The sequence below is a fragment of the Tasmannia lanceolata genome, unplaced genomic scaffold (genome assembly GCF_043159265.1).
Source record: "Tasmannia lanceolata isolate RefF3 unplaced genomic scaffold, GAP_Taslan_0.1 ptg000015l, whole genome shotgun sequence".
In the NCBI taxonomy this organism is placed as follows: Eukaryota; Viridiplantae; Streptophyta; class Magnoliopsida; order Canellales; family Winteraceae; genus Tasmannia; species Tasmannia lanceolata.
Window position 1 is genome coordinate 23,476,572 of NW_027518692.1, and position 25,916 is coordinate 23,502,487.

Here is a 25,916-nt window from a genome sequence, read left to right on the forward strand (position 1 = left end):
ATTTTATACGTAAACCTGAATTGTACATTTTTGGGATTGTAAAATCCATGTTTTCCCCTATAAAATCGAGGTTTTAGAATATAAAATTCATGATTTTACAATCCTGCATTATAAAATCCATGTATTCAAACGGCCCCGAGTTTAAAATAACACAGCACTATCAAGGAACATGATTGCAGCAATAATGGGCTTTATGACTAATAATTTTAAGGATAGAAGACATAAGATAACAGAGAGCTTAAACTTGAAAGTTAAAGAAAAGTTTTCAGACGCTGCCAATGCTGGGCACTGGTTTTACCCCTTAAATATTGATCATAAAAGCACATGTTTTTTTTTTTTTTTGCATAAATCATTTCACACAGCCTCTTCTGTTTTTGCAGCTCGCTTTTTCAGGAGAGAACGGCCTCCTCATAGGAATTAAATGAATAAGACTAAATCTACCACGAAGGATGGATGATCCTAGCCCTCCGATCAAGAGAGGTTTCCAAAGATTTTTTTGGGCACAACCTATTCACGTTATGGGACGGTTTGGATCATCCTATGGTGTGGTCTGTACAGTACTTTTTGAAAAATAAGGGACTATAAGGGCTTACACCATATAAAATCTCCTTCATAACATATTCATGTTTTCGTCAGCATTGGAGAAATAATGCCATCAAATGCTTATTTTAAAATCTTCACCACAAATCTTAGAGAGATAGAGACCTCAACAACAATTCAAGCAACATATTTAACGAATTCGCAAGAGTTAAGACATGTGGTGAACTTTAATGGCAGGGATCTCATTTTGACATGGCAGAGGCCTAAATGCAAATTAACAAAACACATTTTATTTGAAAATCGTGCTTGAGACTGACAAAAAATCAGGTCAAATAAATCACCAATGGTGTGTACAATGACAAGACAAAGAGAACCGATATCCGCACTACCATATTTCGATAATGGCACTACTCACTTTGTTTTACGCTTTTCTTATTGGATGTTTACAGCGTTGTAACAGGCGTGAGAAGCTAATTAAAAAGTGTAAACCGAGTACTGCTATAATCAAAATATGGTAGTGTAGATGTACCGAAAACAAATATAGTTAAGACCAAAGCCAACAATTGGAGGAAGAACACAAACGAAAAGAAATAAAGGTTTAGTACAGAAGAAGAGGAGAAAAAGTGAGACTGGCGATGAAACGACGTGAAACGAGTACAGAAGAAATGGGGTAAAACGGCATCAGACTACCAAGCTTTATATATATATATATATATATATGTTAATTAAAGAAAATAATTTTGTGGCGGCTTGTTTCAGTAGAGGAGCAAGTACCTGGATGGAAATGATAACGGAAGGTAGGAATTGGCACAGCAGGAAATTTTCCCTCTTGCGCTTCCAGGCCAATCCCAAAATAGCCTGAAAGTAGAGTTAAAAGTTTCAGAAACAAAATGAGCAATGATAATGTATATCGCATTAGCATAAACATATCACCACAAGTTTTCTACCATGACCTATAAATCATCCAGGTTGAGGAGCAACGATATCAACTGGCTTAGCCAATACATATGGCAAGCCAGACAAATCTGTCTTGGTCTAACCAAGCTAGATTGGCATTTTCCTTTGCTTTATTGCATGATCATACACTGTAATTTTTTATGATAAGGGCGTGAATGACCCACCACAAGCTAAAGTCATTGGTTTCATTCAACTCAACTTAGGTCAACACACATTCAAGCTTCTTAGGAGGCCAAATGGCTTTAGATGATAAAATGTACAAAAGCGTAGTCAGGAATTACTTCAATAACTGAAGTGTTTGCATCAGTGCTCGCTCGACACTCTTCCCGTTGGTAAAAGACGAGGCGATTCAATGAAAAGGAGTTTCAGGTATACATGAAAGTGTGTGCACTAGCGGGTTAAATAAGTCCTCGGGGGTAAAATTCTCGAATCACCAGGAGGAAACCGAAGGCTACTACATTCCATGTAGTGGGGAAAGCTATTTTACATGGATTCTTCTGAATCGATGAAGTGCCCAAGTCAAGCACGTGACGAATTCCAATACTATAGGATTTACTGCGTCACTTCTAGACTTCTTTAATCTCTTTTTATATAAGTACTATAGAAATTTAGAATAGTAAGCTTTTATCTATCCTAATTTTATGTTTTTAAATAGAAATAAAACAATATATGTATTTAATCTACCAAAATTTCCCATATATAATCATATTATCATGTAAAAGAATTAAAATTTGCCTAATCGATAAATCCTTATTTTTTGGATGTTAGCTAGATCTGACACTCGATACCTGTCTCGGAACCCGACATTCGTATCTGTACCCATGTAACATAGGAGATAAGCATCTCAGCCACATCCAAAGCACAAGTGGGTCATGAAGTCCACGCTATGTTTTGATCAGCACTTCCATTTGGCGGAAGCAATGGTACACTATACCAAGAGGGGGTTACATATCATTCATTTCCACGAGTCTAATGGATTCCAACAAGAAGGCAGTTAAATAAAGTCCATAGAGGCTACTGACCTTTTATACGGATAGAATGGATTGCAACCTTTGTTATCCTCACCAATGCCACTGCCAAGGTTTTAAATTTCGGTTTCGGTTTTGGTCACCATAGAAACGGAAACGTTTCGGTGTCGGTTGGAAATTTCTACAGAAATCTTGTAAAATCATGGAAACATATGCAAATGATAAAACTTTAAGATGAAACTTCATGAAATGCTAGAATAAGCACAAAAACACACTTAGAAACCATCAAATAAGCAAGACAGTCATCCATAATGGTTTAATAACATTAAACACCTAGTGACGTGTTCTCGCACATGTCTGATAGTTCAATACCTATCACATGTCACATGTACTTTATATAAATATTTATGCATAATTCATATAAATATTTATGGTTTAATAACATCTACACCAGATCACGTGAAATTCATATAAATAAAATTATACAGGATATTGAAATAGTATATGTTTCAATATATGTTTCAGTATATGTTTCAGTATATGTTTCAATTTTGGTATAGTTTCGGTGGCGATGGAAAAGGAAACATTTGGGTCGTTTCAGTGAAAATTTAAAACCATGGCCCTGAGCTCCTCACTGGTCAATCGGACACTAGATAAACATACTCGTTAGTAAAAAAGATATATAAATACTAGACCTAAATGTATAATCAACGGTGTCCTACTGCCAGTTTGTAGCAGACAACAGTTGCTAGACTGGATGCCCAAGCTAAAAAGTAGCAGCACTAGGAACTTGGCAAGTCCATGAGAAAACATACATAAATAACTGCATCCCAAAACCCTGTGACACTTTTGCCACTTCTTCCAATGAAGCTCACCCTACCGAATCTCAATTCAGATCATCATAAAAGATATCAGGAAGCTTTTCTCGTTATATACCAATTCTCAACTGTTAAAGCACAACTTGAGGCAACATCTGAATTGGTTGGACATCCTTGGAAATAAACCCCATTTACGGGCGAGAGGCTAACGTACACCAGTGATCTAGATGAAATAACTAAAACATCTTGTTGACGATTACCTGTGTTGTTCCAGGAGATAAACCAAAAGAACACCATACACTGTCCACAATGATTTAATGGCTCAGCCGATCTTAGCAAATCCTGCAAATTATTGAAGACATAGAACAAGACACAGTACCAGCCGATGGCTTCAGACTCAGTCCAATGAGGAGGTTTTCTGGCAAACACAGGTGGCTCAATCCCCTTGCAATTCACATTATTCCAGCCATAATGGCACTAGTAGGGCCACTCTTTCAAGCACAGTATGGACACATATTTTAATGAAGATTCATCAAACAGATCAGCAAGTATTACTGGAATAGATCTTTCTCCATTCCATACCTCCCTTCTTTATTGGCTTGTCACTGATATGCATTTGGCTGGACATGCTCATTTGCAATCACATGTGATATGTAAGCACAAAGTTCTGTGTTTTTGGCATGGGCCCTCAAAAGCTTTTTAAAACATCAATAAGAGGTTGGTGGCCTCACCCTCCCGAGGATTTTAGTACCAACAAAAAACAAATTCTGAACATATAGAATCCTGGATGCTCAGTCTAGCAGAAAATCCCTGCAAGCTTCATGAATGTCTTAAAAAACTCAAATCAACATTTCAAGATATTTGTGGAAAAGAATAAAACACATCCATGAGAAAACTGAACATTACTTGGTTATAGCGGTTCTCAGCTCTTTTGCATGTTCTGGGATCAATAGCAATGAATGCTGGCAAGAAACTCGACTACGGAAGTAGACAAGAACCTCACCATGTCTCACTAGTCATAAATTTCCATGATTTATGAGCGATTTGTCCACTTATCATGGATGAGGATACCGAGGTTTCTAAAAGTAAAAAATCTGATTTAAAATGAAAATAATAGCAATATCCATTAACACAAATTACTACTCATCAAAGTTATAAATTATTGACTCTTGGCTGCAGGAGCAAAAGATGATGTGATGTAAGAAGAGCAGCAACAGGAAGAAAATACGATATTGTATGGCCTCAGATGCCAACGACCACGTTCTTGAGACCAAACATGGAATTTATCGTTAGTCTCATGGTTTTTTTTTTTTTTTTTTTTTTTTGAAATGGCAAGATCGTTAGTCTCATGAGCAATTTATCGTTAGTCTCATGGTTTAAATGCGTGAAGTTTCAATACGTGAACCACATTGTCTAAGGTGTAGTGCATTTGAACATAGCGCTCCCCCATGAACTAATATTATATCATGGAACTGTACGGGACTACAGGACTGTTGGTGAGAAGAGATTTTGAGGGCTTCTATGGGTGGCATCTCATGTCCTTGTCTAAGTTAAGTAGAGACGCAAAATACAATGTTTTCTAAGTTTCTACCTCATGTTATATTTCTTGCAACGACTCTCCTAACATGCAGATTTGGTATTGAACCTCCTTCCTAGGCAGGATATGTCAAAATGCTAACAAAAAGCGAAGATTCTGTTGGATGTTATCGAGTATAGTTCTATGGTACAAGATTCATATGGTAAACCACAGATATTGCATTAGAAGTCAGGGCCCATAAATGAATGGTTTGGATCATCAAACCATGTGGCCCCTACTGTATTGTTTTAAATATTTGCACCCACATGCGGACACCATTCAAAAACTCATAAAATGTGATGCACTTAATGATAATATGGAAGAAAACAAAACCTGTAACCCTTAATCTTTTTTTCCGGATTAAAGGGCTGTTCTAAAGATGATGAAAAACTTCCATTTTGATTTCATAGTTTATAATCCATGTCACATGGATTCTTCTAAATGGGCTAAGAATCCGTGTCGGACAGATCTCGGATCCATTACTTCAGGATTCTTTGAGACACTTCTAGATCTCTTTTATATGTTTTTTTTTTCCTGAATACCACTACCACAAATTTACAATTACCGCGTGTTTTTAGTTTTACCCATCCTAAAAGTTTCTTAAATGGAAATAAAATATTACGCCATATTATTATGTAAAAAATAATAAAAATTGAGAATTGATTAAAATATTTTGGCAAATCCACGAATCCTTCTTTTTGAGGTTTGGCGAATCCGACACTAGATACCCGTGTCAGATTCCGACACCCGTACCTGTACTGATACAACATAGTTTCTAATAGAACGAAACCATAACAAAAGTTCACGGAAGGGATTCTAGCAGTAATCACCACTCTTCAATCTTAATCTAAATAACTAAAAACTAAGTCATTTTTATGCAGAGAAATAACCTGGGATGAGTAATCAGAGAAGGCAACTCCAATAACCAGGCAACCTCTGTACTGCACTCCACACAACATGTAGCATGACCAACCTTTGTTAGCTATTCATAAGCTGAAACTCTGAGATTCACACACTCAGATGAGATACATGGATGAAATATAACCAGGCAAATGCCAGTCGGATAAAATGTGTAACTGAAACCCATATTAAAACAATAGTAACTTACAGGAAATAATGTATTGGTACCTGAGGGAATCCTCCCGTAAGAAAGCAGAAAAGATTGGCACTTGAAACACTAGATTACTGTGTTTAATTCCGATCCTGAAGGAGTTGAATACCTAAGGTTAAAACTGTTTGAGGCTAACATACACTGGTTTGATCCAAAGAATATAGCAACAAAAAAATCATATACAAGAAATTCTGCATCCTTAATCAAAAGAAATATAAACACTGTTAAGAAACAACCATATAGCACAATGAAAACTGTATGATCTATCAACATAAGAATGGAAGAAAACACTTCACATATCATCCATGTTACATGGAAGAACAAAACAAGAGGCTGGTGTGAGTCATCGGCAGCAACTATGAACGCAACAGCAACCAGCTCGGAGTACACCAAGTTTTAGCACATCCAATGTGTCTGTAGTCACCTTAAGAAAAATACAGTGAATGCTGATATCCATGAAGTGACTCGCGAATTGATAATATCACACTTTCTCGGCCTCTGTAATTGTTTTCCGCAGAACTTACTTGTCCAGACGCATTCCTGAGAAACAAAAATCTGGTGTTCAACTAAAACAACAACCTAACAAAGAACATGCTAACATGCTACATATCATATGCTTAAAGGAGTCCATATGTGCAGGTAATTGCGAGCAAGGATTTAAATTTTGGTTTCAGTCTCGGACATAGCCGAAACCGAAATTTAGGCCAAAATTCGGTAAAAAAATAAGCAAATTTCATTAATGTGCCGAAATTTCAGTAATTTTGGACAAAATTGTGGGAAAACACTTAAAAATAACATTTTCCTGAAATTTCGACCGAAATTACCAAAATTTCCAAAATTTGGGACTCTTGCCGAAATTTTGGATTTTGGTTTCGGTCCCACCGAAATCCGAAATTTCAGTATTACGGCTGAAATTTAAAACCATGATTGCAAGGTTTTCAAGTAAAATGGAGACCAAATGTGCAAAGGCAGCTTATATATATCAGATAAACATCTTTCACATACCAATCATTTGGCAGATGAATTGCGTTGTAATGATGTAATCCAGCTGTTTGATGGACCCACATTGCTTCCCAGTCCATGACCAAATGGTGCAATTTCAGTTGGCAACACTGGTTTTGTGCTTACAGCATTTCTCTTTGAGGCACCCCCAAGAGCAAATGAAGTAGAAGAGATGTGCACTTTCTCTGCAAGAGTCCTGACTTTCTGTAACAACCAAAACCCAATTAGCTAGGATCTTTATGTACTGAAATTAAAAATTAATCCAGCTTGTCATGCCTGAGTAACAGAATGGAACTAAATTAGGTAGTCAAAGTATCTTTCTGTAACAATCAATCAGATAGGATCACTATGTAATGAAATTTAAAATAAATTTAACTAGTCAGTCCTGAGTAACAGAATGGAACTACAAATCAAGTAGTTGGAGCATCGTTCCATTTATACCATCAAAAGACAACAAATGGCATATTGAATCCATTTGTACAAAAATTGGACTCGTCAAAATAATAATCAAATGCCAATAAAGGGCAATAATTTGCTTTGGGCAGAAACAAAAAGTGATTTATTCACCCTGTAGAACCACAGTACAGGAAATGAGTTAGGGAAGAGCTGCCCCAGAAATATTCCAAGAGTAAAAGAACATAAACTAATTTGAGATAGAAGGAGCTACTATTAAACCTTCTTGGCTCAATGGAAATAAAATAAACGGAATTTTTTCAATGTATGGCCAATGCTAGGAGGCATCCAGATGGGTGAGATCATTTAGAATAAGGACAAGGTACAAGGAGCCAAGAAGGTTGTAAAGTTGTTTGAGAAAATTTACTAGAAGAAAAGGAATTTGAGAGGCAACCTAGATGGGATGAAAATTTAATCTATTGCAAGTAAAAGGACAGGATGGTTGGAAAGATAATTTGAGGAAGAGGTGGGATGGAAAGAAATGATATACTTTGACCGGATGGCTCCCAATGGCATTTATAAAGACTGTTCGAGATCTTCTAAAAGAGTTTCAACAATTTTTAAATACTTACTAGAGAACTGTTTGCAACAAATTTTATTCATGAAAGGAAAATTATACACATAAAATACATGAGATCAAATTTTCCTTTTGAAAGAAGAGGTAATTTGACCGACACTTTGGATTTCTTGTTGACACAAGTGTCGTGTCGGACACGACACGACACCCGTGTCCACATGAGTCAAGACTCTTTTCGACACTTTTAAATGTCTGCTAGAAGTGTAGGCGACTTTATATGTATGTACTTGTATGGACGTGCCACTTTTTCTAGATTTTTAGAGGTTAGCAATGTCAGACACCCCATATCCACATCAAAACTCAGCACACAAATCTATATATACATATCAAGATTATATATACTTTCTATTTTAGCCGTGTCCCCGTTTCTAGATTTTGGCGGTTTGCCGTGTCCGACACTTCGTGTCCGTGTCCACAAACCATAGGGTTTTACTAAATGGTGGGGTATAGACTTTTTGATCTAATGGCCATTAATTACATTTCTCAAAGAAAGAAAATACCCTTGATTATTCATCAAGCGATTCCTGAACTAAATATAAACTTGACAAGTCGTTGAGTTAATATTTTTCTCACAAACTCATTTTGTAAAAGAGGAGCCCCTTTTGAGTTATAGACAATCTTAACAAAAAAAAATTTTAAGAGAATTTCTACGGAGGAAAATCTCTTTTGAGTCATACTAATCATTTTGACTCTTTTTTTTTTTGAGGAAATTCCCTCCACTTATTTTAGAAAACATGGTATTTGAGTCCCTGTGAAAAGCAGTCCCTTTTTTTCCGAAAGATCTTTGTTAATCCATCTTCAAGATCCAGAGATATACAGTAGTGATGACATGGAGATTGATTAGCGCTATCAGTTGAACATCTACCATAAATACTATCCAGATATCAAACGGTGTAGTGAAATGGACTTCAATTGGAGAGATCAACCGCACATCTTACTGTTTGATGATTTGAAAGTCAATTGGTGTGGTGATCTGCAACGTGATCAGCTTTCATTGATCTAAAGACATAGTTGTCAAACTGTTACGAGTCGTACGAGTCAACGCTCAAGTCGAGTCGAGTCGTTGGGCTTTCGAGTGGAGTCGCATGGGTGACTCGCCTCTGTTGAAGACTCTTATGAGTCATCTGGTAACTGGTACGAGTCGCTGCAGGTCGAGTCGAAAAAATAAGACTCTTACGAGTCAAGTCGATTTGTGGTCTGTCCATTTTGCCCTCCACAAATGGATGTGTTAGGATGATCCTATGGAGCTGATTTTTGGTACACACCCCATCTATGTAAGGGCCTTTAAAATGAATGCTTTGGATCATCCTAACAAAGTGAGCCCACATGTGATTGGGCACTCGAGCGTACCATAAGCTTGGTACGCTCGAGCGTACAATCCTTTTCCTCTCTATATATATATATATGAGGGTCGAGGCATTAGAGTTTTTATTAAGAAAGTCAAAGAAGAAGTGGGAACTGAGGATGGGGGTCCATGTTCGAAGGTGGATAGTTGAGGCTCTAGGGTTACGATGACTTGATGAGTAGTGCTTTTAGTAAAAACAATTAAGAAGAAAACGCGTTTAAATAAAAAAATACACAGGTTTCGAATTGTAAATGTGACAAAGATGTGTCAGATTCAACAAAAAAACAGGATTAAGCGTGGGACACGGTTATGACAAGAATCAGCAGTGTCCCACGCGAATCCATGTCTGATTTGCGTGTCGAAATGTGTAAACACAAATTCGGCATTGGGGGACAAAGAATCCAAGCAACACCGTGAGTAAACTTAAGATGTAGTTAAGGAAGTATTGAGACATCTTGTACTCAGACGTCGGAAATATTGTTTCTATAACACATGCGCAGGTTACAAAAAAACGGCTGTATCCCCATTTCTAAACATGTCCCGTTTCTAAATTTGGGGGGATTGCCGTGTCCGACACTCCACGTCTGTGTCGACACGCGACAATCGTGTTTGTATCCACATCATATGTTATAGGCGGAATATATGAGATCATTAAAAAACTTACAGTCTTCTCGCCACGAGGATTGTCAGCGCTAAATTTCTTATCAGCTGATGATTTGACTTGCATGCGAATTCCAGGGCGGGCAGCATTACTTGATACTATTTGATCTGTGGTCTCAGCTGAATAAGAAACATCATTTCCATTGTATTAGTGAAGATTACCAGAATCACGACGATAGTACCCAGATAAGACTTAACATAAAGTCAGTGCAGAGATGTAACAATTAATGAAACTCTCAAAAGGAAGTTGTAATTATTACCCAAAAAATCATAAAGTTACAAGAGGAAGTCATTGTTTGATGAAGCCACGAAAGTATAACCGTAGGAAATAAGGGTTATTTCTTATATGAGAATTAGATTGTATTTGGGGTAGTTATGTCTTTTCCATGTCATGTAGGGTTTTATAATTAATATACAAGAATAGCCCATAGAGGGAACTATTCCTGTTTAATGATAAAACCCTACATGACATGGAAAAGACATGAATACCCCCCAAATAGAATCTAATTTCAATACAATAAATAGACCTTATTTCCTACAATAGCACCGGCGCTATAGAGTTATTGCAAAGAAGAAACAAGTGATGAAGGGAATGCGAGCAGAAAATTGTAATTATTACCAAAAAAGTCACTAAGTAAAATGAAGAAAGTCCTTGTTTGACAAAGCCACCAAAAAATACCACACATCCGCCCCTTATATATGGTTATTTATTTATATATTATAGAAAATTGTTGAGTAAGAAATTGAAACTTAATTAATTTACTAGATAATGGCGACTGAAAAACCACTTTTCAAGAATTCCGCAATTCACTTTATAAAACTCTGAACATCACAAAATAAAAAAGAGGATGTCCGTTTTGACAGACCACAAAATCATACCAACCTTAGAAGATTAGACTCATGATTTTTCCACCCATGATTGTGTGTGCACACACACACATACGTATTAAACATATATAGTTATTTCTTTATGATATAAATTAAAACTATAGAAGCATGTTCAGAAAGATATTGAAACTCCATTAATTTACTAAATAATGAACACAGCCATTGGAAACCCATTTTCAAGAATTCAATAATTTGCTGTATAAAATTTCATTTTCAACTTTAGAGTTTTAACAAAGAAATAGCTAAGGACTTGACCAGACACAAGGGACTTCCAATTGCCTTTGTGCTAGTCATCAACATAGATCCCCTCTTCACTTCTAGAGGAGAACTGAACATTTAGAATATATTTTAGAACAAAGTGTGCAAGCAATTAGATATTACCTTGATGCTTGTCAGCATCCATTGCCATTGCTTGGCCGCTAGTCCCTCCAGAAACCGGCTGCAAAGTAGACAACAAGTCTCATCAACACATACAAAAATAACACAGTATATACTAATCCCAACATGATAAATCATACAGTTTAGCTAAAGTGAACAAAAATTTAGTTTAAGTTTTGGCTAGAATACGAACAGAATATTGAGGCTGAATCTTTGTCCTTTGGGCTTGCTGATATTTTAAGATGGTCCAGTCAAATATGTAGTCGAACTTGTATCCTGCATTTAATGGTGAAGACAATGTAAGGACAAAACATAGAATGAAGAAATAAACTTAGGACAAGAACGCATATTCAGTTTGGCTCGTGGATTTCACTTTGAAACAATCCTACAAAGAAATGTATACTAATTCAGCAATTATATTAAATTATATGTTCGTGAAATTCCTGGATGCTAGGTGATGATTACCAATCTGCAGGCAGTTTCGTCTGTGGGTTCACAGTTCACTATAATCCCAATGAAATTTAAGAGATAAATAGCAGGGTTTTTTTCACAAGCCACTCCAATATTAAAGAGAAAAATCGCATTGAAACACCCACTGAGAAATATCAGCCCTTAATAAAGAATCACATCAAAATAATAATATTGAAGAATTCTATGGCCAGCCATACCCACAAAGAAAACACAATTAAGAAAAGTGGGTCTCACTACAAAACAGATCAAAGTTCTGTAGAGCAATACCTTCACGAGTAAACAAGTCACGAAACAGGCGCTTCAAGAATCCATAATCAGGACGCTGATCAAATGTCAAAGAGTGGCAGTAATGGAAGTATGATGCAAACTCCACCGGATGGGACTTGCATAAAACCTTTCAAAAAGGGTCAAATTGTCAGGGTCAACCAACTCATTAAAATTTACAAATTTATGATCAAAGAGGATTATGAAAACACTTGTTTCAATGGAAGGTACATACTTCAATAGGAGTTGACAACTTCTTCTCACATATCTTATCATATTTTTGCTTCTTTGTAGCAGCTTTTAAACCCTGCCATGGAAGGCTACATAAAGCAACATCCATATCAATTGAACGGACATAGCAGTGTATTCAAGAAAACGACAAATGTTTAATGTGAAGGCACAACAAAATGTTGAAAAATCTGTGCCATTTTTCAGGCATAAAGTTACACAGATACGTCATGACCCGCAATATTAACACTAAGAGCCCAAAGCAGACATACGAATTTACTATGAGAAACAATACAAATTTAACCATCACCAAAAAACATAACAAATTTTGTTGCTTTTTTAATCAGGGCGGATCTTCCGATTGTGCATACTCTATAACGCAGGAACAAAAACCATCCAAATGGAGTCATTACATTGTAAATACTCACTAACTAGCCTAACTCCCAAGTTACAATCTTCATATTACTTGCATATATGAACTGTGACATGGGAGCTAGACTAGTCAGGTAATATACTCACTAACTAGCCTAACTCCCAAGTTACAATCTTCATATTACTTGCATATATGAACTGTGACTTGGGAGCTAGACTAGTCAGGTAATTCCAATTGAATATTATATATATATATATATATATATATATATATATATATATATAATATTCAATTGGAATTACCTGACTAGTCTAGCTCCCAAGTCACAGTTCATATATGCAAGTCTATTACTTATTGAAAAAAAAGACCAAATATAAAAATAAAGTCTATTACTTGAATTTTAATCAACATATGAGAACTAGAGAACGTCTTGATGCAACAAGAACACTTGTAGGGAGTATTGTAATAACAGGAAAAAAGACCAGTTTTTAGCCAAGCATCTGAGAAAGTAGAGAACATTTAGATTGTAATAATAATATTCGTAGGGAATACTGTAAAACAAAAACAAAAAAGGTAAAAAAAACAGAGCAGTCAAGGGAAAAAGCATACCTTCCTCTCAAAAAATACAACAGAACATAGCCGAGAGACTCCAAATCATCCCGCCGGCTTTGCTCTATAGATAGATACCAGAATGAGAAATAATGCATTGCTTAATTAAATTAAATAAGTCAACAGAACACTATTTACCTACCAATGCCTATATGAGTGTTGCAACTTGCATAACGTGCAGTGCCTGTTAAATTTTTGTTCTCCCTGCATTAAATAGATATAAAAGATAAAAAATTAAGACTATTCACCTTATGATGCTCGTAATAAGATACCCGAGCACGTTAATGAGTCTTATTTTGTGAATAATATACAGAATACTAAAATTTTAAGAATCAATTAATCTAACACGTGACTCATTGATGCAGTATATAAAGCATTCTTGGCTCATGCAGTCATGCTATGCACGTGTAATGGGCCCAACCCATCAAAACATGAGATGTAAAATGGTGGGTCCCACCCTATACAGGGCTTCTTCAGTAGTCGTATTACCTTTGATTATCCTAACACATGTACCGGACTTATTCGCATACCCTGTTTTCCATTTTGAGGTTTGCACTTGACCACTTTGGTCATCGGGCTTTGGTCCTTTAATAAAATTTAATAATCATTCAAATATATGTGTGTGTGTGTGTGCGCACGCGCGTTTTAATATTGTCAGAATTTAAATAATTGATTGTGTGCCCAAGTCAGATTTTTACACTCGTAACCGTACTAATGCAACCTAGAAGATAAGATGTTTAATTTTAGACCACTCGCGACTAGATATGTCAGATTGACAAAGGAAACAGAGCCTGTCTGCCACAGAATTACCAAGAGAGATAGAAACAATACCTGTAAGGAATATGGCAATTGGTCGTAGAATCCCGATATCTTTTTGCAAGTCCAAAGTCAATAATGTAGACCTGGAGTCAGTGGAAGAATCAGAGTATCAGTACAGGTCAGCCCATAATGAATACAAAGGACATCATGATCATCATTACCTGGTTCGCTTTCCGACCAAGACCCATTAGAAAGTTGTCTGGTTTGATATCCCTGTGCAAGAACCCTTTCGAGTGCACACACTCTATTCTTGTAATCTGGAAGCATAATGACACAACATAAGGACAGTCACTTTATGCAGCTTATTGCCATGAATAAGTGGAATTAATAGAGGCGTTCTAAATCAATGCAGAAACAGAAAACATTGTCTGAGACAAAGAGATGTGAACTGTAATCTCCCAGACATCAACAGAAAATGCTGTCATAATCTGTTGGTTTCCCAGTGGAATGGTAATTGACTTCCGCAAAAATGCTACCTCAAAAACACCATTGACCCCCAGTCTTTAAATGGTAACTTACGAATACATGGAATAATAGCATTCTTCTAATGAAACAAGAGGAACTACTTGGATAGCCATATGACAGGCAAAACATAAAATAAAATAAAGGAATATTAATCATCAAACAAATTAAAGCTGCAAGATATTGTCCTTCATACAAAATTATCATGGCTTTTGACCAGAAAGCAATAACCAAAACATGCCAGTGATTCAGCTCAAGAACAGCAGCTCGCATAACATTTCAAATTACAGTATGAAATTTACCATCTGATCAGCCAACATTAACACTGACTTCAATGAAAACTTTCGTCCACAATAGACAAACAGATCTTCAAGACTAGGTCCCAGCAAGTCAAGAACAAGGACATTGTCCTCCCCATCTACCCCACACCATTTGGTGTTGGCAATACCACCTAAGCACAAATGAGTTTCAGAGTAATTAAACCAGAACATGAACAGAAAAACAAAGAAGAGAAACAAAATTAGGCACTCATTGTACGTACTTCCTCCCTGAAGAATATTATATAGCTTGGCTTCATAGAGCAATTGTGGATGTTTCGTCTTACCGTTTTCCTGTGCCAACAAAGTAAGATGACCACTATCAAATTAGCAGACTGATATCTGGTATTCCACTGTCAGTGTTGAGAACTATAACATAAAGAAATAAAAAGATAAGCTCAGATTTTCTTTCCTAACACCCATTTGACATGTGCCCATTGAGCAATATAAACATTTTAGCTCAAAAACAAGCCACAGCAAGCAGAAGGAAATATGAAACATCAATTGTTGAAATTTATGGTTATATTATCTAATAGAAGGAGAAAAACATGGATATACGACTCTTATGTTGTTTTTTCAACAGTACTTCCATTAATTAGACATTGAACAGTACTATTCATAAACCCTAAATGGAAAAGCTAGGGCTTTGCAACAAATATATGATCAAAATCATTAAGCCAGAATCACCTATAAGAAAACTGTCACAGCTTGTATTATCTAACAGAAGGGGAAAAAACATGGATATGGAACTCTTATACTGTTTTTCAACTGTACTTGAATTAATTAGCCACTGAAAAATACTATTCATAAACCCTAACTGGAAAAATTAGGGCTTTGCAACAATTATATGGTTAAAGTAATTCAGCCAGAATCACCTATAAGAAAATTATCAAATGCTGTATTATGTAATAGAACATGGATATAGAACTCTTAAGCTGTTTTTCAACAATGCCCGCATTAATTAGACATCGAAGAACACTATTCATAAACCCTAACTGCAAAAATTAGGGCTTTGCAATAAATACATGATCAAAATCATTCAGCCAGGGCCACCATCGCAACAAATTCGTAGTCAAAATTAACCTATCAGAAAATTATCGCGGGTTGTATCATCTAAAACATGAATATAGAACTCTTATGCCATTTTTCAGCTATACTTGCGTTAATTAGACATTGAACAATACTATTCATAAACCCTAGCTGGAAAAAGTTAGGGCTTTGCAACAAAAACATGATCAAAATAATTCTTCTTTGAAAAATAACATAAGAGAACAAACAAAAACATGATAAACAACTCAAGATCCATCAATTATAAACGAATTACAGCAACAACAAAAAAAATGTGAACTTACAATCTTCACCGCAACGATCTCATACGTGTCGATATGAGTAGCTGAATGGACAAAAATTCAGCGAATTAGATGTCAAAAACGAACGATCTTGAACTGAAAATCAAATCAAAGAAAAAAAAGAGTAAAAGAATCGAAATCTGACCGAGATAGATTTCTCCAAAGGATCCGCTACCGATCTTGCGACCTAGCTTATATTTATCACCGATTATCCTCTCCATGCGCTAGATCTAACTCGATTTTCTAAGAGCAATGGAAATCTTGGGTTTTGTTAAATTTTCTAGTTAGGGCAGATGATGGCAAAAGAAGTTCAGAACATAAACAGATGTAAGAGACCTTCGGGTATTTGTAATTTCGGGCAAATCTGCTATTTGTTGAATGACGAAACGGGGCCTGAGCTGAAAGGAGGGAACGGCCGGTGCTGAGTGTGGTTTTTGTAATGAGTTTTGGGTAGTTTCGTAATTTCAGGTGACCGTGGGGCCAAGTACCGGCTATGCGTGTTTGCCTGTACAGCATATTAGTCAGTTCTGGCGGCACGCGGTGAATTGTTTGGTAGATGATAAATTCGCACCCTCTGTAGGATAATTCGCAGTACTGAAAGGAGGACTTTAACGCTTTTTTGGCGTCAATTCACTTCAAAAGGAGTGTGAATTATCATACAGTGGGCGCGAAATTATCATTCGTACTCCTTATAAACTGAACGTGGAGGCGTCATCGATCGAGTTGCACGTGCAAGGAGAGGGTTTTGCACGTGCGATTGGTCTGGTAGAAGAGAACTCCGAGTTGAGGGTAATTTAGTCAGTTTGCTGTTACTTTCTCTCCTTCAAATCCTCGTTTGGGTTTGGTTGCACAAAAACCAAAATAGTTTAGGGGTTTTGCTTTGCATTTGGGTGCCATGTCAGCAAAATCTCTTGTTTGATTGATAATGTAGCATTGAAATCTCTGGAGACTACCAAAAAGTTTCACAAGTAATTATTGCATGTTTGGTGGCATGGCATTATACCTTCGAAGCCAAATTTTCAAAAAATTTGGAATTTGGCTTGGAGAATGGTGCTTTTTCCTCTCAATATCTCTCTTCCCTCTTCTCTTCTCTTTCTATATTGGTAATGACACCCCATCCCTCTATTGTACGAGATTGGCAACCAAACATTGCTTATCACTATTCTACAAAGTAAATTCTATGTAAATCAAATGTTTGTCTCCTCCCTATTGACTACTTATACCTGTAGACACCCCATTTTGACCGGACCATTTTCGCCAAAATCGAATAAATTCTCGAAATCAAATAAAATCCCAATCCCGAAGTTGAGTCGAGGTCCCGAACCGAATCCCGAAATTCCTGAAAAGATGTGCCTGTACCAGTTGGGTAACCACCAAGGCCTCCTCTATTTGCCCTTCGTTTTCACCAGGGACCACCCTATTGTGTGTAAGGATTGGTAATAAGTATACTAGGAGGGGTTGTCCATGGAAGAAAGAGAGGGCAAATATATGTTTCTCTTTATAAAAAAGGGGGGTGGGATAGCCGAGCATGGGTGCCATTAAAGTGAATAAAAAAGGGGGGTAATGGGGATGTTGATAAAAGTGTAAAATCCTCCTCTAAGGAGGGCATTTTTGGAAGCTTGCATTTCTTTCTCTACAAGCCACAAACATAGGCCATTAGATTAAAGAGATGAGGTGTAGGGCTTGGATCAGCTAGGCACTCTAGGTGTTAGGGTTTCTAGGATAGAATTAGGGCAAGAGGGATAAGGAATCAAGGGTGGGGATGATCCAATTCATCAAAAAGGGGAATGGATGGTTGAGATTAGAAGAGGATTTCAACCCTAGCTATAAAAAAAAAATCTTGTGGGTAGAGTGAAGAGGCTAATTTTCCAAAAAAAAAAAGGGGCAGCAACAGAGAGAGGGAGAGGAAGAAAGGTATTGGCAGCCACCTGATTTTCTCCTCCTTCTACCACCACCCTCCAACCTCCGGTCACCACCGCACCTCCACCATCTCCCCAAACCCAAACTCAAAAAACCTGCAAACCGCCACCACCCTCCAACCTCTGGCCACCACCGCACCTCCACCATCTCCCCAAACCCAAACCCAAAACCTGCAAACCGCCACCACCCTCCAACCTCCGGCCACCACGGCACCTCCACCATCACCCTTTTCCACCACAGACATCCACCACCTCCAGCCACCATCCTCAACCTCAAACCCGAAACCCAAAGCCCATCTTCCACCTCCATAGCCGCCGCACCACCACCAGCCACCACCCTCAACCTCCAAACCGAAACCCAAAACCCATTTTCACCCTAACACAACCCTTCGAAAATCCCCTCCCATTCTTCACCTCCACCACCCTCAACCCCAAAACCGAAACCCCTTTGTCTATACCTCAAAAAAACCGAAACCCAAATCCACCTTCCCCGTTCCATCACCTCTGCAGATCCGAAAACCCACACCCCCACTCACCTCCACCGAACCACCACCACCACCACCCATTCGAAAACCCTCTCTTACCTTCATCTCCTCCAATCCCCACCTCCAAAATCGCAACCCACCTCCACCCCAAACCCACTTCGAAAACCCAAGTCTATAACCTTCAAACCCTCTTCCATTTCAACCATTAACACCATCAGAACCACCACCATCAGCCACCTCATCTACCCTTTTCTTCATCTTCTACCTTCGTCTCCCCCACCAAACCCACTTGGATTTTCTCCCAGTAGCAGCCACCCTTAAACCCCTTTTCCATTTCATCTAAAAAGAAAAGAAGAGAGAGAGAGAGAGAGACAGAGAAACAGAGAGAGGAAGGGAACTCGAGCTTCACCGCGCCACCACCAACCGCCGTGCCACCTCCTGCCGGCCGATCTTCCCCTTCACCACCGCTACCTCCCATTTTCCGACCTCAACCCATTCTTCTCCGATCCCATCTAAATCCGACCAACCACCACTTATTCCAGTCATTTTGACCTCTAAAATCCAAAGACCCAAATCCATCTCCACCATCTAGCTCCTCTGTTACCGCCATTTCCACCTTGCTTTGACCCATTTTCTTATTAAACCCTCTCTTCCCCATTTCAAAACCCACCACCATCTTCTATAGATTCCACCCAACCTAATCAAACCCAACCCGATTTGTACCCCTTGGTTCGCACCCTGGCTAGCCCCTGGTTGTACTCTGGTTCGCACCCTGGTGCACCCTGGTCCGCACCCTGGTTCGTACCCTGTTTCCCCCCTGGTTAGACCATGGCTAGTCTCGGGTTTGCTCCTAACTTAGACCCGACTCACTTGACCCTAACCATTAACCCAATCCAATCCAACTAAGTGGGCTCCCAACCCAATTCCAACTGAGTTAACCCTAGCCAACCTCCCTAGTAGAGTTGACCCAACTCTCTAGTCGAGTATGCCCAACCTCTTTAACCGATTGGACTCTCCCCTTAGTTGACTCAACCCATTTCCGGTGCCGACACTAAAGTTCCAAAGAATCCTCTGCATTGGCAATTTCCTCTCCAAACAGGTAATACTCTTCCTTTGCCTCGCATTCGACTTTCTTTAGAGTTTGGGATTTTCTTTCATTTTGGGGCTCCTTCCATTCCGTATTCTCCTTCGGGTTCCTGCGTTTTGGGATTTCATTCGGTTTTCGAGATCTTCATCGATTTCGGGAACCTCGTCGGGTTTAGGCGACGACGGACGGCAACCTCCTGAGCCAAAAACCCTTTTTTTTTTAATCAAAAGGGATAAACAAAAACACATAAAAATCAAATACCAAAAAATCCAAAAAAACATAAAAAAAAAGCACTCAAAGCGTATTTTGAAAAGCTGTTTCGAACTACGTTGGCTTGATCCCTTTTCACAGGGTACGTAGGCAGCTTGGGATCGTCATCCCAAGTTCAGTCAAACTTTTGAATAAAATCATTTAAATCCCTCAAAAAAATCGTTTCAGCATCTAAAAATATCTTTCAAGCTTTTTCTTAAAAATACAAAAAACCAAAATCGGCAAGGATGGTGATTGCCAGGTCACTCGGAGCCTTCTTTTCCTTTCATTTCCGATTTTGATCGTGGTTTGCCGGTGTTATCGGTTTTCCGACGTTTCATCGGGTTTTGGGACGGGCGATGACGTAGCGTGGCCCCTTCACAGGGACTGTCCTCGCTGAGCCCAACGATAGGCTATGACGATCGTGAGACTTATCCGATCTTTAGCGGATCAGGATCGTTGAGCTTGATTCATTAGAGTCGCTCCCTGAGCCTATCGTACGTTCCCTTTTATTTTCCCTGGCATTTTGGGGCCTGCGCGTACCGTCTATTTTCTATTTTCTGATTCCTTTATTTCGTCGCATCTTTTAGCTTATCGTGTGTTTGTCTTTGATTCCTTGTGTGTTTACTTTCAGCTTGCTTATTCCTTGTGCGTTTAGTTTCACATGCTTAGCTGTAGATGTTTACTGCTTTTCTGCTTACCATATCTGATATTGCTTGCTTAGCTGTAGCTGTGCATGCGGATGTTACTGCTTTCCTAGATGTGATGAGTTAGGACTAGATGCGATGAGTTAGAATTTCGATGTTTATCTTCTTTTGCCCATCCCCGGGTCATGCATGCTTAGATAGACGTTTTCTCGGGGATACTCGTTCCCATTTCACATGATTTCAGCCCAAAACTCTTCAAAATTAATTAAAAATGGCATAAGAGACCAGGTGCTTGCACTTGGGCGAATTGGGGGCGCTTAATACCTTCCCCATTCGTCATCAGGCACGGACTTTTGTATCTCTGGTTATCCGTTGCAACAGAGCATTTCATGGGATCCAGGGCCTACTTCCCTGGATGGCGACTCTTCTTTGTTATAGGTACATCTGGGTTCCGGGCCGGTCCTGGAATCGAGAGGTATCTCACTTATATTGCCACCCATGCTGTGAGTGGCACCATTTCGAGAGTTCCTTGGTAGAGCTCTCCTTCACATTGTGGAGATCTTAGAGGATCGACGGGGGACCTCGTGTCCCTCGCCCATTCGTCCTCGGGATCGGGGTCCACAGGCTGGCGACCCTGCTGGGAAAATCTTGGAACATTGCCTAACTCTGTAAAAATGTCATTTTTACTAATTTTGAAGAAATTTGGATTAAAATCGTTTTAAATGGGAACCTTTTCCGTTAGAATCCAGGGGCACCAAGTAGGTGCGTAAATAAAACGAGGGATTCACACACTGCACAACATGCATTATCATATTCTTTATTTCTTTCATTGTTTTTTTTATTGTTGGCTCCATGGGATAGATACAGTACATGCCGGAGGGTAAGTCATTACCTGGATGGGATTATTGTATCTATTACCAAGCTATGCGCCGGTGCTGCAGCCGTAAACACTAGGCGTACTTGTGTTTACAGCAGCCGATGAGCAATGAAGCATACTATGTATAACATTGGGCGTACTTTTGTTATACATATTAAGTATGGTTCATACGCATAGTACCTGATAGATTGAGTCCGGAGCCCTACTTTGCTTTATATATTATGTATATACATACTGACTTAGTGAAATCCAACTAGGAAGTGCCCGTGTTTATATATATATATATTGCATTCATATGGGGATGAACATGTGTTGCTTACACATGTGGAGCCTAGAGTTAGGAGCCTTGACCCATTTATAGACTAGGGTAGTTCACCTCGTGTGGCTACAAATGCGGTCCGAGTACACTCACTTGTCTGTCATGAGTCGAGACTTCCTTGACTCCGCTAGATTAGACTAGGGTTGGTGCCCCTGGTTAGGGTGTATATATATGTACATATATTTATTACTAGATTAGGGTTTGCTTCATAGCTAGGTTTTCTTTCCTAATCTAATCATTTTTTCCCGTCCATCCGTCTTTTGGATTATGATCAGATCATTGGTTTCACATCATTATCTTTATAGCCATGATCTCTTCCCTGAGCTTGATCCTTTGATCGATCTTGATCAGATCGCTCCGCATGCCAATTATGAGTCTACTTTGCCATTATCACTACCAGAGTGTGCGTTCTTGCTGAGAGCCCTGTTTCATCTTGACCTTATCGGCATATTCTTTATGCTTGGTTGCCGAGACCCTCCTTGTACAGTCGTTATGCTGCCGGATTTTCTCCAAAAAGCCTTAAGCGTAACCATTATCCTTTAGGGTTATTGATAAACCATGTGCTTACCGTACCATATCTCCTAGTACAGCTGTTATGCTGCCGGATTTTCTCTAAATGTCCTGAGTGTGGTCATCATCTTTTTAGGCTGGTAGCTAAACCATGTACTTACCTTATCACATCTCTTTGTACAGTCGTTATGCTGCCGGATTTTACCCAGAATATATTGAGTGTGACCGGTATTCTTTAGGGTTATTGAGGAACCATGAGCTTACCTTCCCATGATCCTTCTACGGGGCTGTTATGCTGCCGGATCTTATTTAAAACCTTCTGAGTATGACTTTATGCTCTAGTGTTAGTGATAAATCAGGAGTTTACCATGCCATGATCCTTTTGTAACGCCGTTATGCTGTCGGATTTTTATCTGAAACAACATGAGTGTGATGGTTATCCGTTTAGGTTTGATGGGCCGTCATGACCCTTCTTACAATTGTTGTACTGCTGGTTTTTACCCAGAGGGGAGATGTGTTTGTATTATCCCTTGTTTCAATTTGTGCATAACATTCTTTCTGATTATCTTAATTTAAATTAGTGTTCTTACTTCCATTTCAGGAGTCTGAGTTAAGCAATAGCCATTGCTTCGAAAAAAATTACCATTTCACAGCCTACTTGGTCCCGACAATCTTCTACGTCGAGACTAAGTCGTAGATCTTCTTCACCTATCTCACCAGCTGTATTTCCACTTGTCTCCCCTTGTCTTAACCAAATGGCCGAGTCAAATGAGATGTTAGCTGAAATGAGGGACATGATGAGAAACCTTACAAGAGAGGTTTCTACCCTAAAGGAAGAGGTTACTCAGTTGAAAAGTGAGAGGACCGCTACCTCGAAACAACCTGTCGTCCAGAATCCTCCCAATGTGATTCCAGGCCTTGTTCAGTCTGTCATTTCTCCTGAAAATGATTTCTATGACGAGCAGTATGTAGAGGAGAACTGTCTCCCGCAATCAGTCAAGCCAGGCAAAGAGAAGGAATTGGTTGATAGAGTTGAAAAGTTGACTCAGCAAGTTGAAAGCATGCAAGTTAAGGGCCCAAAGAAGATAAATATGTCTGACTTTTCCCTCTTCCCTGGTGTCACTCTTCCTCCAAAATTCAGAATGCCGGATTTTGATAAATATGATGGGACGGGGTGCCCGTGGAGTCATCTGAGGTCGTTCATTGCAAATCTAGAAGGGTATGGGCTGTCTCCAGAGCAGATCGCTAAGGTATTTCCGATGTCTCTGACAGGAGTAGCCAAGAAGTGGTTCCTTCATCTGAAACCCGAAGAGCTCGGAACCTTAGACGAAATTGCTAACAAGTTTGTTGAGCAATTTTCAATGGAAGAAGGAATTGAAGTTACGAAGAGGGATCTGAAAGCGATCAAGCAAGGACCTCAGAAAACGTTTACCTCTTTTGTAAGAAGATGGAGGAGAAAAGCGGCTCAGATGACTAACCGCCCTTCTGAAGAAGATCAGATCAAAATTGTGGTCAAGAACCTGTCTCCGCAGTACTACCACTTCATGGCGATGCAGTATTATTCTGATTTCAATCACTTGATCAAGACAGGAACCATAACTGAAGATGCGTTGCTGAAGGGTTCTCTGGCGAAGTCATCTTTTGATCCGAGGAATGGAAAGAAGCCAATGGTAGTTTCGAAGCCTGAAGTTAGCAATGTGGTTGCTGCGCGCCCTATGAGAAGAGTTGTAGCAGAAACAGAGCAGCCAATGAGGAAAGCGCCAAGGCATTTTGATCCGCTACCTTACCCTTTATCTGTCGCTCTCAAGAAGTTACTAAGAGACAAAAAGATCACTCTCTTAGAACCGAAACTTCCACCACCTATTCTCCCCAGATATTGGCATGAAGATCAGCACTGTGCATATCATCAGGGAACAGGGCACCTAACAGATAACTGTATGGCCTTGAGGCATAAAATTCAGGACATGATAGAAGCGAAAAAAATTGTTGTATTTATGCCAAACACTACCCGGAATCCATTACCAGCTCATGCTGCGCGCCCTCCACCTACAGTTGGGGCAGTTTTTACTGAAGAGCCTATCCTTGACCCTGCTTCCTTGATTTGTGCTATCGCTTCCGATTCACCGACTGTCTTGGCATTTGGCGAGGAAGTTGAAGAAGTAGAGGAAGAGAAACCTTATGTGCTGGGTGGAGATGAAGATGACTATGCTGAGTCTTCTGCTGGTCCCTACATCCTTCAATGTGATGAAGAGGAAGTGCAAGAGGTGGTTCCGTATGTTCTGAGCTTTGATGACGATGACTTTGATTTCTTGAACGATCAATGTGACGAAGTCCGCCATGTTACTCGAGGTGGGCGAATTTTCAAACCCGCCGAGTTAAGAGCTGAGAACCCAGCTGAAGTTGTAAGAGCCGCAGAAGCGCAGAAGCAGAGCAAGCTGAGTTGCGAGGAAGAGGATGAGAGTCTTTTACGCCAACTCAAAAAGACCCAGGCTAATATTTCAATTTGGGGTTTGCTTATGGCTTCCCCAAAGCACCGTCAAGTTGTTCTAAGAGAGTTGAATGCTGCACAGGTCTCTGTAGATATCACATCTGATGAGCTGGTTGGTTTGGTAGCGATGGCTAGGGTGTCCAAGACTCTTTCTTTCACTGATGAAGATCTGACATCTGAGGGTCACAATCATACGCGTCCACTGAAGATCACTGTTGTCTGTAATGGTAAGAAGGTTCCAGATGTATTAGTTGACAACGGGTCCGCACTGAACGTATGTCCGTTAGCCACTGCTGCTGTCCTTGGATTTGGGCCGAATGACTTCATCCCTTCTGAACAAGGAATTTTGGCGTATGACGGTACCAGACGCGATGTTATTGGAACACTAGCAACTGAAATTCTGATAGGAGGAGAAATCTTTGAAGTAGAGTTCCAAGTGCTCGATATCAAAGCATCTTTCCTTCTCTTGCTTGGCCGACCTTGGCTCCATAAGGTTGGAGTCATCCCTTCCTCACTGCACCAGAAACTGAAGTTCATCAAAAACAACAGGGTGATAACAGTCAAGGGTGATCCTGATTTAGAGGTAGGCCAAATTTCGCAGGAGGGTACCTCAGAAAAGAAAGATGATGTTAGTCTGACCGGGTTCTCTGTAGAAGTCACAGCCATATCATTTGAGAAAGCAAAGAGTGAAGAGATTTTGTTCCTCACCAGCACTAATCCCCGGGTTGTAAAGATGATGCGTAAACAGGGGTACCTTCCCGGTGCAGGTCTGGGTCGCAATCATCAAGGGATAGTCGAATGGCCTGTAATGAGAAAGAATGAAGGGTTGTTCGGACTCGGATATGAACCTTCTCGTGATGAGATTAGAGAAATGAGAAATTACATGCGGAAATGGTCCGAGCTCCGACGCCGGGGTCTAGAGCTGCCGATGAAATCATTCAGTCTGATCAGAAATGGTAAATACCGCAGAGAGGGTGATGACTTTGCATTCTGTGGGTTCGCAGAGCCGTGGGTTGATGAACTGACAGGGCAGGAGCTGCCGGGGTTTGAGATATTTTTCGATATGGAGCTGCCAGATGAATACCCGAGTTTGCAGATTCATGAGATCGAACCGGAGGTTGATTGGGCTGATATCGGCGTCTTCTGAATTCCCTGTTCCAGGTTGAGTTA

The 25,916-nt window shown here is 39.4% G+C and overlaps 2 protein-coding genes and 1 long non-coding RNA gene across 3 annotated transcripts; 1 reads left to right on the forward strand and 2 right to left on the reverse strand.

The window, feature by feature from the left end:
* Window positions 1–806: 806 nt before the first annotated feature.
* On the reverse strand, window positions 807–6,420 carry LOC143845504 (uncharacterized). The gene is made up of 4 exons (XR_013234446.1): window positions 6,283–6,420; window positions 5,988–6,062; window positions 5,750–5,800; window positions 807–1,398 (listed from the first exon to the last, which is right to left on the reverse strand). It is a non-coding gene; the product is annotated as an uncharacterized LOC143845504 (long non-coding RNA).
* LOC143845503 (casein kinase 1-like protein 3) lies at window positions 6,151–16,500 on the reverse strand. Its single transcript, XM_077353881.1, has 15 exons — window positions 16,311–16,500; window positions 16,169–16,209; window positions 15,041–15,110; window positions 14,802–14,950; window positions 14,199–14,294; window positions 14,050–14,120; window positions 13,361–13,422; window positions 13,219–13,282; window positions 12,244–12,328; window positions 12,012–12,138; window positions 11,467–11,549; window positions 11,277–11,334; window positions 10,012–10,127; window positions 6,976–7,176; window positions 6,151–6,510 (listed from the first exon to the last, which is right to left on the reverse strand). The coding sequence occupies exons 1-14, from the start codon at window positions 16,384–16,386 to the stop codon at window positions 6,979–6,981; spliced, it is 1,296 nt and encodes a 431-aa protein (XP_077209996.1). The 5' UTR covers window positions 16,387–16,500; the 3' UTR covers window positions 6,151–6,510; window positions 6,976–6,978.
* A 6,513-nt stretch (window positions 16,501–23,013) lies between these two features.
* Window positions 23,014–25,893, forward strand: LOC143891870 (uncharacterized). Its single transcript, XM_077396374.1, has one exon. It carries the CDS (start codon window positions 23,014–23,016, stop codon window positions 25,891–25,893), a length of 2,880 nt encoding a protein of 959 aa, XP_077252489.1.
* Window positions 25,894–25,916: the final 23 nt, after the last annotated feature.